This window comes from Pollicipes pollicipes, unplaced genomic scaffold (assembly GCF_011947565.3).
Source record: "Pollicipes pollicipes isolate AB1234 unplaced genomic scaffold, Ppol_2.1 Scaffold_3087;HRSCAF=3621_pilon_pilon_pilon, whole genome shotgun sequence".
In the NCBI taxonomy this organism is placed as follows: Eukaryota; Metazoa; Arthropoda; class Thecostraca; order Pollicipedomorpha; family Pollicipedidae; genus Pollicipes; species Pollicipes pollicipes.
Genome location: NW_023596225.1, coordinates 4,230,861 through 4,245,668, shown reverse-complemented (window position 1 = coordinate 4,245,668; position 14,808 = coordinate 4,230,861). Strand labels below are relative to the sequence as shown.

The 14,808-nt window shown below is 57.9% G+C and overlaps 1 protein-coding gene across 2 annotated transcripts in view; it reads right to left on the bottom strand.

Annotated features, from left to right (window-relative positions):
* Window positions 1-14,808, bottom strand: part of LOC119089560 (RNA-binding protein Musashi homolog 2) — a 37,730-nt gene that overhangs the window by 6,949 nt on the left and 15,973 nt on the right. Inside the window, exon 1 of one of the 2 annotated variants that reach the window (XM_037212306.1) lies at window positions 12,432-12,584. The exons of the other annotated variant lie outside the window; for it this stretch is intronic. Coding sequence (XP_037068201.1) covers window positions 12,432-12,546 — 115 coding nt within the window. The 5' untranslated portion in view covers window positions 12,547-12,584. Of the gene's footprint in view, window positions 1-12,431; window positions 12,585-14,808 lie in introns of those variants that run through there. 2 annotated transcript variants of the gene reach the window in all.

Below are 14,808 nucleotides of genomic sequence, written 5' to 3'. Positions count from 1 at the left end.
GCCCTGGCTGGTGAGGGACGCCGCCCGCACACGTCGGCTAACTCGCTGGCGAGAGGTGCTTTTCTCGAACGTTGGTCGCCCGACTGGCGAACGATGTGGTTCCCAGATGTCGGTTTCTGGAGCGGAGACGGGTGGTTCTTTCGGATATCGGTTCTCTAAATGGGCGCAAACGCTCCACTCAAACATGGGTCTTGTAGCTGGCGAGAGGCGCTTCTTTGAGATACCGGGTCCCTGACTGGCAAGAGGTGTTCTTCTCTGATGTCATCTCACCGATCGGCGAAATGTCTTCCTCAGACGAGTGAGGAAAAGGCCTGACCTCAAACTCGACAGACGCGAGCCGGTTTTCTTAGATGTCGGTTCCCCGAATGAAGAGCGGGGCCTTCCCTCGGATGTCGATGCCTTTACTGGCGAAATGTGCGTTCCCGAAATGTTGCTTCTCTGACCGACGCGAGTTGATTTCCCCGACGTCAGCTCCCCTTTGAAAAACTGACAAGAGATACACCTCCCAGACGTTAGCTCTCCTGCGAAAACTGAAATACTCCTCCCAGACGACAGCTTCCCACTGAAGAGAGCAGAGATACCCCGCTCAGACGTTACTGCTCAGGGTGACGGGTGAGCTTCTGCAGACGCCAGTCCGCAGTGCGATGGGTCGCCAGTCACCAGCTGCCGCAGTGCGATGGGTCACCAGTCCTCAGCTGAAGAGAGGGCTCCGCTCGGATGTTACTGCTCAGGGTGACGGGTGAGCTTCTGCAGACGCCGGTCCGCAGTGCGATGGGTCGCCAGTCCTCAGCTGCCGCAGTGCGATGGGTCGCCAGTCCTCAGCTGAAGAGAGGGCTCCGCTCGGATGCTACTGCTCAGGGTGACGGGTGAGCTTCTGCAGACGCCGGTCCGCAGTGCGATGGGTCGCCAGTCCTCAGCTGCCGCAGCGCGATGGGTCGCCAGTCCTCAGCTGAAGAGAGGGCTCCGCTCGGACGTTACTGCTCAGGGTGACGGGTGAGCTTCTGCAGACGCCAGTCCGCAGTGCGATGGGTCGCCAGTCCTCAGCTGAAGAGAGGGCTCCGCTCGGATGTTACTGCTCAGGGTGACGGGTGAGCCTCTGCAGACGCCAGTCCGCAGTGCGATGGGTCGCCAGTCCTCAGCTGAAGAGAGGGCTCCGCTCGGACGTTGCTGCTCAGGGTGACGGGTGAGCTTCTGCAGACGCCAGTCCGCAGTGCGATGGGTCGCCAGTCCTCAGCTGCCGCAGCGCGATGGGTCGCCAGTCCTCAGCTGAAGAGAGGGCTCCGCTCGGACGTTACTGCTCAGGGTGACGGGTGAGCTTCTGCAGGCGCCGGTCCGCAGTGCGATGGGTCGCCAGTCCTCAGCTGAAGAGAGGGCTCCGCTCGGACGTTACTGCTCAGGATGACGGGTGAGCCTCTGCAGACGTCAGTCCGCAGTGCGATGGGTCGCCAGTCCTCAGCTGAAGAGAGGGCTCCGCTCGGACGTTACTGCTCAGGATGACGGGTGAGCCTCTGCAGACGCCAATCCGCGGTGCGATGGGTCGCCAGTCCCCAGCTGAAGAGAGGGCTCCGCTCGGACGTTACTGCTCAGGATGACGGGTGAGCTTCTGCAGACGCCGGTCCGCAGTGCGATGGGTCGCCAGTCCTCAGCTGCCGCAGTGCGATGGGTCGCCAGTCCTCAGCTGAAGAGCGGGCTTCGCTCGGATGTCATTTCCCAGGCCGGCGAGTGGCACCGCTCACAGGTGGCCGTCCCAAATTGGCTCGAAAACTCTCACGACCGTCCATGTGGTGGGACGGTCGTCAGACCGGCTGGAATCGGCCGTCCAATGACCGACTGAGCCACCTGACTCTAACCGCAGCCGAGAGATGGGGTACTCGAGCACCTGTCGGCCTCCACGGCCGGCCCACCGGCTCAGGGGCGGCACGGCATAACAGTGAACTCATGTCGATGACGCAGCGAGCACACACGCCAGCACGGGGCCCGGACGAATTCACCGGAAAAGAACTCGGCATCATCGCCATCCCGGAGAACTCGGCACAGTCCACTTGCGATGAGCAGCTGCGGACCGGGCACCGTCTCTGTTGCTAACGCGCGGCCATTCAGAGCGGCGAGATTCCCACTTTCGGCGTTGACATCCGCGCCGAGCCGCAGCGACGCAGCTGGAGGAGCACGGAGCCTCTCCGAGCTGTCCTTCGGCCCACCGGATCAATAGCCGGGGGCAGTGACTTTCGATCACGGAGGCAAGCATTTAGTTAATGCAGAAATCAATGGGCCGGCGCGGGATGAGACCCAATCGGGGGGGGGGGGGGGGATCAATATGGCGGCCGATCTGGGAGCACGGCCGCCACCCGGGGCTCGCCTGACGTCTACTGCGGCCACGACCGGCAGTCGAACCTTTCAGATAACGTTATGCAACACTGCGGGTGCCGAGCGCTCGACATTTTCGGATTATGATTAACCTGAGGTGAATCATGAACGCGTGTGGCTCGCGCCGCCGCGGAGTATCCGATGAACCACCGTCGGTGTTAAGAGCGGAGAATAAAGCACGCGCCAGACGCCTGAGGCATGTCGTGGAAGCGTTAAACATCGCACAGCTGCCGGGCAACAATGTGATGTAGGGTTCCTGGAGTCACATACACGAGCCGCATCAGCCACTGATATGCAGTGAAGTTCTCGAGTAATCTGAAGTAAATTGACAATCATAAGAACTATTTTCATTATTCTAACGTTGTCAATGGGTACAAACACGGACGTTTTTGACATGCGTGTACCGCTGAATCGAGCGCAATATAACCTTGAGCTGGACAGCTGACAATCTCGTCCGGTGTTGGGGCAAGACAATCATATCCATTGTTAAGTATAAGGCAAGAATTTAGGGATGGCACCATGTTCAAAGTCTGCGTGAGATTTTTACATTAGTCAAAGGTGATACATGGGAAAAATTACTTGCAAAGGTGAGACCACGAACCTTTGGCGATGTTCCCAAACTCACGCCGAACGGCCCCCGCTGAACGGCTCGATGAAACAGATCGATTATATCAAAGTAAAAGGCTCTTCAAGCTTAAGGTAATGAAATGAACTGCTCAAGTGGCACCGGGATCATTGTTTTCGCTAAGCATCACTGGTGGCGTGGGCACTGACGCTATGCCGCCCAAATCGTCCGAAGTTTCCCAGTGAGTTTCCCTAAATAATGCTATAGATCTGTAAGGTGCCGGTATAATGTGTGAGGTGCGCTCGTTTAGGGAGTAGTATGTGCACGTGCTGTGTGCAATGTGTGCGCGCGTGGCGTGATTTTGAAGAGAACAACCTTGCGATAACGTTTTCCCCTTCTTGTCACGAGAGTACGATTTCTTGGCAATCCTTGGAAAGTACGATCTCTGGTGGCAATCCCACCCATCCCGCGATTAGCTTCGAACAAACTGCCTCTGCTACTAGTTATTCATCAACACCAGCCTTCCAACCGCCATACAAATGGAACCGCTGAATTGCGGCTAGTTGGGGAAGTCCTAGTTCATTTTCAAACCTCAGCATTTGAGCATCGCCAAGCCATGAGCAGCTTCAAAGAGGAAGGAGTCACCCGCCCATTCGTCGTGAAACGGTTCAGCAAACTCCAGCCGGCGGGACACGAACACCACCGCTAAATCCAGTAGGCTCTGCTACGGCAACCTGTCACCCTTTGACGAACAACACGGGCACCCACAGGCTCGTAACTTTCCTCGGGGTCAACGCTAATCAATTCCGCTACGAGCTGCCAGTCCGAACGAACGCAACACCTTCGTCGACCACCTTCCTCTCCCTCTGACGACCCATCAGTCATTTGACTTAACGGCGAATCACTCGCCACGCTCGCCTCCGCCGGACCCAACCGTCGGGAACGACTCCGACCGTTCGCCGCGTGACGTCGGTCGCCGCCGCCATCGTCGCCGAAGATGGAGACGGATGGCGGCGACCGGGCGCTCGAGACCAGCCGTGGAGAGCACCGATACATCTTCAGCGGCGGCCGGCGCGCGACCGACCCCTTTGGCCGCGGCGGCAGGGCGCTCATCAGGCGCGTGCCTGAATGTGTCGCCTGTCTGGCAGACAATGCGCTGCGGCCGGCCAGCGCGTGAGATCGATGGCACGTCGCGCCGACAATGTCCGACGCTCGCGACAAGTGGCGCCGCAGGGTAATAGCGGCGATCGCGGCTGTGGTGGCCGCGAAGCGCCCGCCCCTCGGGGGTGACGGGTCAGCCCGGTGGCGCCGCCCCGCGGCCGGCGCCGGGGCGCGCGGCCGCCGGGGACCAAGAGGAGAGGTGCCCCGTAGACCGCTGTCAAGGGCATGCGTTCTTGGTCCCGCCCCCAGACAAATGTCGCTGAAGTGACCTCATGAAAGGCAGAATTTATGGTCTGACGGTAAGAATGGGACGTTCCTTCCTGCGCTTGCCCATCGGTAATGGGAACAGAGCGTTGGCTTGAAGTTTATTGTGGGGCCTTATCCTGAAGCGTTTTTGAGCAAGTACCTGTGAAGCGTTGTAGTCCTCGTAGGTCACTGCCATGCATGAATGCAGTGGTTTCATATAATGCAAGGCTTGTCTATATCTGGCACAGACAAAGGGATACGCGCTGCTTCCGTGTGGAAATACAGCTGAGTTTCAATGACTCTTGACAGGGATCCAACATACGTCCGTCGGTATAGCGGAATGACAATGCATAATACGACATACAATTAAAATTCGCACACTCTCTTGAAGTGCATCGCCGCTACTGCAAACTCATGCTGTAGTTATAGACCCCCGACAGGCTATTTCGGTTGGAAAATCAACTACCAAGGATGCTTAAGACAGTAAAGGCTATTGGGTATAATGAAACACACCAGGACAAACTGAACGGCGGCTGGCGAAAAGCGCCAACTCTTCCTCCCACAGCTCAAAACGGAATGGGAACGGTCGAAGCTCCTTCAAATCATCCGAGACAACGTCCATTTCAAGCGGACTATTTTTCGTTTCAGCGTTGTAATGGGCCGGACGTTAAATGGACGCATCCCGTCCAATAACGGGCGTCGGTCGTCGGGGACTCCACGGGACATTTATGACCCTGTCGAGCGCACAGGTACAAAATAGCTTGGCGCCCACCGACCGAACGTAATGGACACGCCCGGCGGCCGGACCCCGCTCGCACGAGCCGACACACTCAGCTGCCGGCGTGACGCGCCCGCCTCCGCGGCGCCGCCAGTAGCCGGACGTCGGCGGGACATTCAGCCTCGCCAGCGCTGTGGTGACGGGAGGAACAGCGCAGTGCGAGGTCTAACCAAAGCAGAGAACACAGGCTAGTCGGAAATTGCGTCGCAACGTTTGCAACAGGGTGACGACTTACGGTTGGTTTTAGCTTGAGCATAAGCGTAGGCGACACTTTCTCTAAGTGGCTGAGCGGCTTCAATGGAAATTGTGGATTTGGGGGGAATTCTTTCCACGCATCGCCATGTTTCATGCACGGGTTAGCTTCAAAATCTGAAGTTATGCCTCCCCCTTCCCCCCGACCTACCCAGTAACACGTCTGAGGACATCGTTAGATGGTCGCAAGGTTCACACAGACGGGCAAAGTTTTTTTAAGCGGTTAGGTGAAAACAGATCGGCCACAGAAATGACCGTAATTCCCTTAATACCATATCTAAATGTTCCGACCTTGGTGACGCCTTCTGTGTTAATACTACCCGCGCCTGTTCGGTGCTTGCGATATCAATCGCAACGTATCGAAAGACGTTCAAAACGGAGCAGAGGCGATTTTCGACGGTCTCTAAACGGAAACGACGGACCTCACTTACCAGGCGCCGTTATTGATTTGCAAGGACTGAATACTAATTATCATTGTCATGCAAAACAGAATTCATTCGGTATTCATATCTCCCAACGACAGATAATTACATTGTGCAGTTAATGTACTCAAAAGCAGTTGATTTGGGCTGATTTCAGCACCGCTCCAACTCGTACAATTGAGCGGAACAGTGAGGTGTGTGTGCGGATTTGATCACACAAGGGCGAAGTGCACGGCTCGCAATCTTGCCAACGGCCTGGCAGCCACCACCCACCGACAACGGCACGCATGAATCAGTCCCGCACCGGGTATCACCAGCAGGCGCCTTCAGCTCCGCCGGCATCACCAGCAGGGGCTGCCAGCTCGGCCGGCATCACCAGCAGGGGCCGCCAGCTCCGCCGGCATCACCAGCAGGCGCCGCCAGCTCCGCCGGCATCACCAGCAGGGGCCGCCAGCTCCGCCGGTATCACCAGCAGGCGCCGTCGGCTCCGCCGGCATCATCAACAGGGGCCGCCAGCTCAGCCGCCAGCCTGATTCCACGCGCCGCCGCGCCGCAGAGCGGGCGAGCACGCTTTCAGCCGTGTTTTATACGGCAAATCCTCTGACTTCAGCCGGCCGGCTATCTGGCACGGCGCCGCGTGAGCGTGCGACGGCGCCACGCCGTCTGGGGTGCCCGAGGCGCCGCTTCGGAGAGCGCTCGGCTGAGCTGATGGTCGACGCGCGACAGATATGCCGCCACCGGTGAAAGCCGCACGAGGGGACGGCCCTATCGACCCGACGGCTCTGTCGCAGATGTCGCTTCCTCCTCAGACGAGGGGACGAGTTTGAAAGCGAGCGATTCTGCTTCGGTTCTGCGAGCGCCTCCGGTGAGGAGATGACATGTCGAGGCATGGCAGTGTCAAGTCACCGTGGGATTTCCACGCTCAGGCCAATAAGCATTGAGAGCTCATTCAAAGCCCATTGTCTCCACTCCTCATCGTGCACTCTGTATCGTTTTCTTCCTTTTTTAAAGGGAACGTGACGCATTTCTCCTGACACCCTTTCATGGAGCGCAAGTGAATGCAAAGGCCACATGAGCGCTCAGGAGCCATGGTGCAACCGCAGTTCGAACCCGTTTTAACCACTGAAATTGCTTTAATCCCAAAGCTTTTCGAGGTTGGGGTTAAACCCCAAAACCCCAAAATTGTTTAATCCCAAAATTGATTTAATTAAATGCAACATTCTTAGCCAAGCCCTTCAACATTACAAGCATGGTCCAGGCTGTAATTAGCCCTGTCAGGCAAGACGCAAAGTTAGTATCGAACCATATCCTGATCCGGCATGTCATTAATCTCAACTTTGCCATCTGTTCATCCCCCCCCCCCCCCATTGTGAGATTCCAGGGCACACCGATAAACGTGACCATCGAGCAATTCCAGCGGACTTCTGATCTGCAATAAAATGTGCCGGGACGAGGACAGCGCAAGTAACAGGTGGACTTGTCGGAGTGTTTTCTGGACGTCATGCCAGATCAGCGGGATGCAGGTCAATACCACAGCAAATGCAATGCCTGGAATGCGGAAGGAGGCTGTACGCCTACGGCTACGCAGAGAAGTCTTCGATCGATCTCGATGGAAGAAATGGACCAACTTTGCTCAACTCCGCTCAACTCCGCACAGGAAGCGTGGCAACACAGCGACCAAAAGTCACTGTTTTCTAAGTGAAAACAGCTCGCCTTTCGTACAACCAGCCCACGCACTGTGCCCCTGCCCCACCTCGCGCCGCGGCAACCCGCCACCCGCTAAGTCCGCTGACGCCGCTGTTCGTCCACCTTGCACCCTGTCTCACCTCGCGCCGCGACCCCCGCCACCCGCTCCGTCCACCGACGCCGCTGTCCGTCCGCGCTCCGGCTCCGGCTCCGGCTCCGGCTCCGGCTCCGGCTCCGGCTCCGGCTCCGGCTCCGGCTCTGGCTCCGGCTCCGGCTACGGTAGCGGCCGGAGTTGCCCGGACGCATGACCCGGCCGTGAGAAACGAGCGGTGCGCCGTCGGCAATATGGGCCGAATGGGGCCGGCCGTCCTGGGCCGTCTGCAATCTGAGGCCCAATATTGCCGCCCAGCAGAGGGCGCACGGCAAGTGCCCGGCCGTGTGTCGGAGTTTAGAGGCGACGACCGCGCCGGGCGTCTTCGAGCGCGCCGTCCGCGTAGGCCGGGGGGCGGGGCGGGGGGGATGACGTCATCTCCGATACTCAGGCGTACGGTGGAGCGATCGGACGAATGATACGGCCATTGTCACTGTCACAAGTTTAATGGTTTTGGAGAGACCAGCGCTGATGCAGGACCGAAGGTGGCGGGTGAAGTCTGCAGTGAAATGGCCAGTACTGACCATCGCACGGTTGCGGCTCGATTGGCATATTTTATCTGTTCCATGCGCTCTGAAAGGACGCGCCACACGAACCAGCCTCGACTTAGGTTTTAGACTTTTTGAGCTTTTGTAGACTGCTCGACTCAGCGACAACAACTTTTAGCCGCACCGCGAACTAGTGATTTCGATAATGAACCTGTCACGCCTTCATTGCTTCCTCCATTCTTTTCACCAGGCCGAACGACTCTGAATGGACAGAACGTCATCGCTGTGCGGTAACTGCAAATGCGGAAGGGCGAACAAATACCAAACACCGTATTGCGCACGAAAAAGGAAACTCTTCTTTCACGCCGCAGATCAGTGTTTTCTCAGCGGATCTTCCGTTGCAGAGACCCAGGGGACTCGGCCGTAAGGACGATCGCAGGTAGCGTGGACGCTCCCAGAGCATTCTTTGAGTATGGAGTGAGAAGGCAGCGGTTGGGAGCATTATAAGCCCCGTTCACAACGCAAAGAGGGGCCAGCTGCCGTCTGAAGCTTAGCGCCTGGCACCTGTTGCTGCCCTCGAAGAGCTTGTGCGGTTCTGTTTCTAGAACGTCTAATTATACTCTTCGAAGGGAGCATAAGATCTTCTTGCTTGCTCTTTTTTTAATTATCTCATCTTCGAGAGGTCGTTAATTAGTACGTGCTATACGTTTTAAACAAGAATTAATGAATTATGATGCCTGCAAACAGTGCTTTATTTATAATCAACGTAAAGAACTTCGGGTAAGATCGACAAACCAAGAGCGAAGCTTGTTATTTTGCCGACCCCTAAAACTTCCCAACGACAACACGGCTACGGCGATGTACAGACGAGCACCGAACAACATCAGACGATGTTGTTGTCGCTTACCTGTTAGAACAGGGTTCATGGGTGTTAAATGACATCTTATTGATGTCAGTATGGGTTTTTCGTTGCAAGAGCCTCAGGTCAGAATAATGAAGATCGAAATGAGCTAAAAATAACTTAGATAGGAACTTCACTTACGATAGGTGCGCTTAATTTACGACAGCTTCCTTGATTGATTTACACGCGAATAAGTTGGCACGACGACGTGTAGCTACCGACTTTCGTGGTCTATTGTTTGCAAGTTTTGCAGGTCGAATTGAAGAGTAAAAGGGGGTCGATAGCATTTCTAAGAACTTGGGTACTTGGTCGTTGCGTGTGGAACGTTCATAGATGCTTGAGCGCGATTTATATAAATGAGAAATACTTCCCAGCCTAATGGGCACACTTACATATCACCAATGCTGATGTGCTGAAATGTGCCTGTTCATCCATTTTTGTGGAAAAAGTTATCTCGCTCCCTTTAAAAATATCCACGTTTGAAAAAGGCCTGCTAGCTTAACCTCTTCAAAATCTCATTTCCCCAACAGATGTTTCTAACAACTGGTCTGTTCTGCAGACCCATACTGGCCGCGCTCCTTCCTCGCATCCTGCCGAGAGAGAGCGTTCCCATGTTCCCGAGCAACGGCGCGACGGCGATAGGCCGAGCAAGGCCCGACCGGCGACGAGTCCGACCAACGCCGCTGCGAGCAGAGCTCGACGAGGTCAGATGTCAGCTGACGCACTGCAGCCGCGCCCATGATTATATGAGTTCAGGGGCGTTTCGACTCCTCGGCAGATAAATATAGACGTCCGCGGCCCGCGTGGCAACATTTCCCATTCCGCCGCTTGGGTGGCAGGAATGTCGATATGTTCCATGCCATCGCGCCCCGTTTCGGTGTTCACCGTCTGTTGCTCCTCCCCTTGCCCAAGAGCGGCCAATCAGCACCGAGTCGGCCCGCGGTCAAACCAGCACACAGACGGCTCAGACTTGCCAAATCGGTCGGGCGGATCCAATATCAGGGCTCGCGGGCAAAGGGCAACAGATAAGCAGCCACCAAAACGTTCGGGTGGAGGCCTTCGGGCAACCAGAAGTCTAGGTGGCATGTTAATATCTGCATCCTGCTCAACCAACTGCATGAATGTTGGAGCTGCTCAACTGTTCGCGATGTTGTCGCGCCTCGCGTATTCTATCTGGGCACGTCCGCAGCGGGTGATGGTGTGCTACAGACCGTATTCTATCTGGGCACGTCCGCAGCGGGTGATGGTGTGCTACAGACCGTATTCTCTCTGAGCGCGTCCGCAGCGGGTGATGGTGTGCTACAGACGGGGTCACTCAGGTGACCGAGAACAGGCTGGGATAACAGATCCGCGGGTCGACACCCTTGGTCATGAACGTTCGTGTCGTCTGGACACGAACGCGCTGCCATATGCTGCTGGAATAGGGGAAAAACCAGCATTTAAAAGAGGGGAGGACTCCAAATGTGATGTCTTCAGAAGCCCACGATCAGTTCATACGCAGAGTTCGTTTACGGAGGACCTGTGGTTAACCATTCGTTGTTTTCAAAACAGTAGTAAATCTTAGTTAATAGCCCGCGGGCTAGCATTCAGCAGAGCTTGTCTGGCATGCTGGCGAGCGATAAAGCTTTACTGGCGAGCTTTTCAGAACCATCACACATTATCAGGCGCTATCAGCAAATACACTGAGACTGATCACAAAACACGTCATAGCTCCTTCGCTAAGACGGTTTCGAGGGTTGGGAAGCAAACGGACTCCTGTGCTCCAAACGGACTCCCTCCTGTGAACGTACACTACGGGGAAAATGTGATAGTGTCTGCTGCACTGCGTCTGGAGCGCATCTGCGGTGTTGAGACAACGAAACACTAAGCGCATACATCTCGGCAAAATTGTCACGTTCTATCGTTTACGTGGACCAGGGCCGAAGCTCTCATCACACCGTGGTGACAAGGATTTCACAGCTGCGCAACTCAGGCACGGTGTGCTGCTGTCTCTGCGAACCCGTCAGAGAATGCCCATGCTTCGTCACACGACAAGCGTGGTGGCGTGATGCGCCCCTCTGGCACGCGTTCACAGCAAATCGGCGACAACCATCAGATTTTGTCCGAAGCAGGCCCTGCTGGGAGCCCGTCGCTTGCTCGGTGGTCCACGCGGCCAATCGACTGTGTCATGCTGTCAGTGTTTCTCGCGTACTCATCACTCGGCCTCGTTCAGCTGTGTGCTGAAACGGCAATCCGCGACCGGACAGCGGCGCCGCAGCGGGTGCCTGTGGTGAGCCGGGCCACTCAAAACACTGTAATTATGCGCTTACCGCGTGGGCGGTAACGGCCAACGCCGCAGCTCATCAATCACAAGTCCGTCACAAGGGACGAGCAGAACCAGCGGGGTCCGGGTGAGGTGAGGGGGATTACTGGAGACCGGTGACACGAGAAGGTCCATTAACGAAGACAGTGTGTACCGACGATTACTCGGCGGCATTCATTACCAGCATCTCGCCACGCTCACCAGCGCACGACATTGCGGCGAGAGTGCTTTGATGCACTGGGAGGTCCTTTGAAATAGACCCGCCTGGGTCATTACCAGAGGCCGGGGCGTCTCGCGGGGGTTCGCCGCTATCATCCGTCACTCATCAGAAGCATTGGCCGGAGCGCCGGCGGGCCGCTGCGCGACACACTACAGCCCAGCCACGGCGGAACGGACAAGCTGCCGGCCTTCCATCACCGAGGCAAGAGGTAGCCGGCCGTCATCAGACTCGACACGGCCGCCGGCCTGAGCTATTGTCCAATCACGGTCGTGGTGACGCTTGCACACGGCTGGGTTCGGACAATACCCCAGCCGCGCGGCTCGCCGACCTCGGTCACGTGACCCGACCGGCCGGCGGCGGCTGGACGCAGGAACAGCGAAGCACGTGGCAGCGCGGCTCAGACCTGGCCCGTTCAGCGCTTTACGGGCATGATCGACCACTGGCTGCCTGGGTCAGATAGGACGAATGCTGACCGCTCGCCTGCATGTATGAGTCGGTGGCATTCGGCATGGTTTAAAAGAGTGCGATCTCTGAGGTAGGTTGTTGGAAATATTATCCAACCTGCTCGGTGTGAGCATACCCGGCGCGGTTGCAGAAAAAGCGCCTCTGACGAGTGGAAATAGAAAACGCCGAGGACATTTTACTGTAGGCGCAAGCACCTCAAAAACACCTTCGGAAGGGCTGAAGCGTTCAACCAGCCGCAATCTAATTTGGTGTGTTTGTCTGGCCTGGGCTGTGGAGCCTCATGTCCACACATCATGCTCCACAGCCCAATATAAACGTACCACGCAACGCGTTCCACAAGACCCATCGATCCCGAGTCCCATGTCCCTCAGACCGCGCGGCAACGGCCACCGGAAGGCCACCACACCGCAGCACCACCATCCACACTAACCTGACAGGATAGCCTGCAAACACCGCTGCTGAGCCAGCAGGTCGGGGGTCGGGTAGCGCCTCTGCAGTCGCCGCTGCCGGGCCGGCTTGGCTCCGATCTGGCGCTGCCCCCACATGGCGGCACGGGGGACGTCCGGCCCGCTCCTCGCACCCCGCGCCACTGACCGAGGGACGCGCTGGACTGGCGAGCGGCGGTCACCGGCGCCGAGTAGCGGCCGTGGCGGGCAGGCAGTGGCCGCGCGCCCCGACGGGTGGCACCCGCGGGCGACTTCTGGGGACGCGCCCGGCGGCGGCGCGCGGCACGCACTCGCGCGGCAGCGCGGGCTCCGTCGCCCGGCCGAGGGGGGAGGGGGGAGACGCGTTCCAACAGGGTGCCGCCGCCAGCTCATTAGGCCCGCACTTCCGAGAAACACGACCTCCGCCGGGGGAGATTAGCGCGCGCCGGCCGCGGACGTTGCGACAGGCATGTACGCGGGGCAAAGTCGACGCCCGGCGGCCGGCGGCCGGCCGCCAACCGGCTCATATTCAGATTGACAGGGCGCCTCGTCATCGCGGTAATTCAATTAGTCTGCGGGCGTTTGTAAGGCGGCGCGCCTCTGCAGCGGATCGCGCTGGCCACAGGCTGATGCAATGGCGCGGACAAGGCGCATGGCGTCGGTGCTCGGGCCCGGCGGCCCCACCACGTGTCTACAGGGCAGACCGGGACTCGGGTCCTCACCCGGTCCCGATGGGTTTGTTTGCTGGTCGTTTGTAGACGCTTTATTCAGGATTGACCAAGCATCGGGCCCACAACCGATCATAAAACCACAGCCAATCGTAAAATGAGCTCGCCACGCAGCATGAGTGCCTGCTCACGTGGCGCCTGACAGGAACAGCGGCACGAGGATCCGACACCCGCCGTCCACGCCGTACGAGGATCCGACATACGCCGCCCGCGGCGAACAAGGATCCGATGCATGCCGCCCGCGCCGCATGAGGATCCCACATACGCCGCCCGCGCTACAAGAGGATCCGACACACGCCGCCCACGCTGTACGTGGATCCGACACACGCCGCCCGCTCCGCACAAGAATCCGACACCCGCCGCCCGCGCCGTACGAGGATCCGACACACGCCGGCCGCACCGCACGTGGATCCGACATCCGCCGCCCGCGCCGTACGAGGATCCGACACATGCCGGCCGCGCCACGTGGTGCTTCGGGCGGCGGCGGCGGCGACCACGTGAGCATGAACCGCTGGCTGGGTGGCCTAAGCCGCACAACCCCTAATGACCGATCCCATCCAAGGTTGGGCCGGCTTTGACCAAAGACCGCAAACAGTGCTGAGGATGACAGGAGGTAAGCTCCTGCGGCGAGGGGACACCCGCGCGTTGGTGCCTTCCCGAGGGAAAACATCACCGACGCCACTCGTGTGCTGGACTGTGCAGGTTCTGTAACCTGTACGTGGTACTGGTGGCCTCAAACGTATGATTTTCGGTCAGGCTTTCAGTGTCAATCGCTCATCCATCTGCCTGCAAAAGAAGACAAGGTCATGTCGTATTTTGACCGTGTCGAAATTCCTATGTAGCTGTGTACCGGCCGCGCCATAAAACAGCGGTACATTTCATGATATGTGATTTAAAGCTTCACTGTTGCGCCATGCAGTAGGCTTCGCGGTGATATGGCTTTCAAGTGCAACTTTCATCACCGTTAAGGCAACACCGACCTCTGTTTGAGAGTGTGTCTCGACAGCAGATGTGACACAAGTTTGTTTAGGGACGGCAGCTGTGAGGTGCTCGTCCCCCGACGCAGAAGATACCGACGGCCTAGCCTCTCTCGTCAGATGCTCATCATCGGCTCGGCGCATCATCGGCTCAGCTCATCACCGGCAGCCCTCCGAGCCCCCCCCCCCCCCCGCCCTCCCCCGACTAGCCCTTGATGAACGGCCAGCGCCAGTCGCACGACAGCCCCCGTCACGTGACCAGCTGCCAGCTGTTCCCAACCGGCGGCTCCCATCGGCGCCAGGGGAGCCGCCGGCGCAGGGGGCCTGCCGTCGATACCGTGCGGGCCGTGCGTGACGGAGGCGCCTCTTGCTGGTGAAGCGCGCACGTGATTACCGATCCGCCACCGGCGCCACCAGTGGACGTCAGCCAACTGACTGGGGCGACGGCCCTCGACCGGGTCGAGTCCGGCCATACATGCGAGCGGGTAGCGTGTATTTTTGTTCGGTGGAGTGGTCCTACGAATTATAGCTGGATCTCCCGATTCTGACAATTTGACGAGCTGAACACATTTCGCTTATTACGGCTGTTACGGCGCTTCCTTGAGAGCCAGCAAACATGGCTTCTGGCAAATAAAGTTCGGAAAACCGCATTCATAGCGCCCCGTCCCAGACTGCCA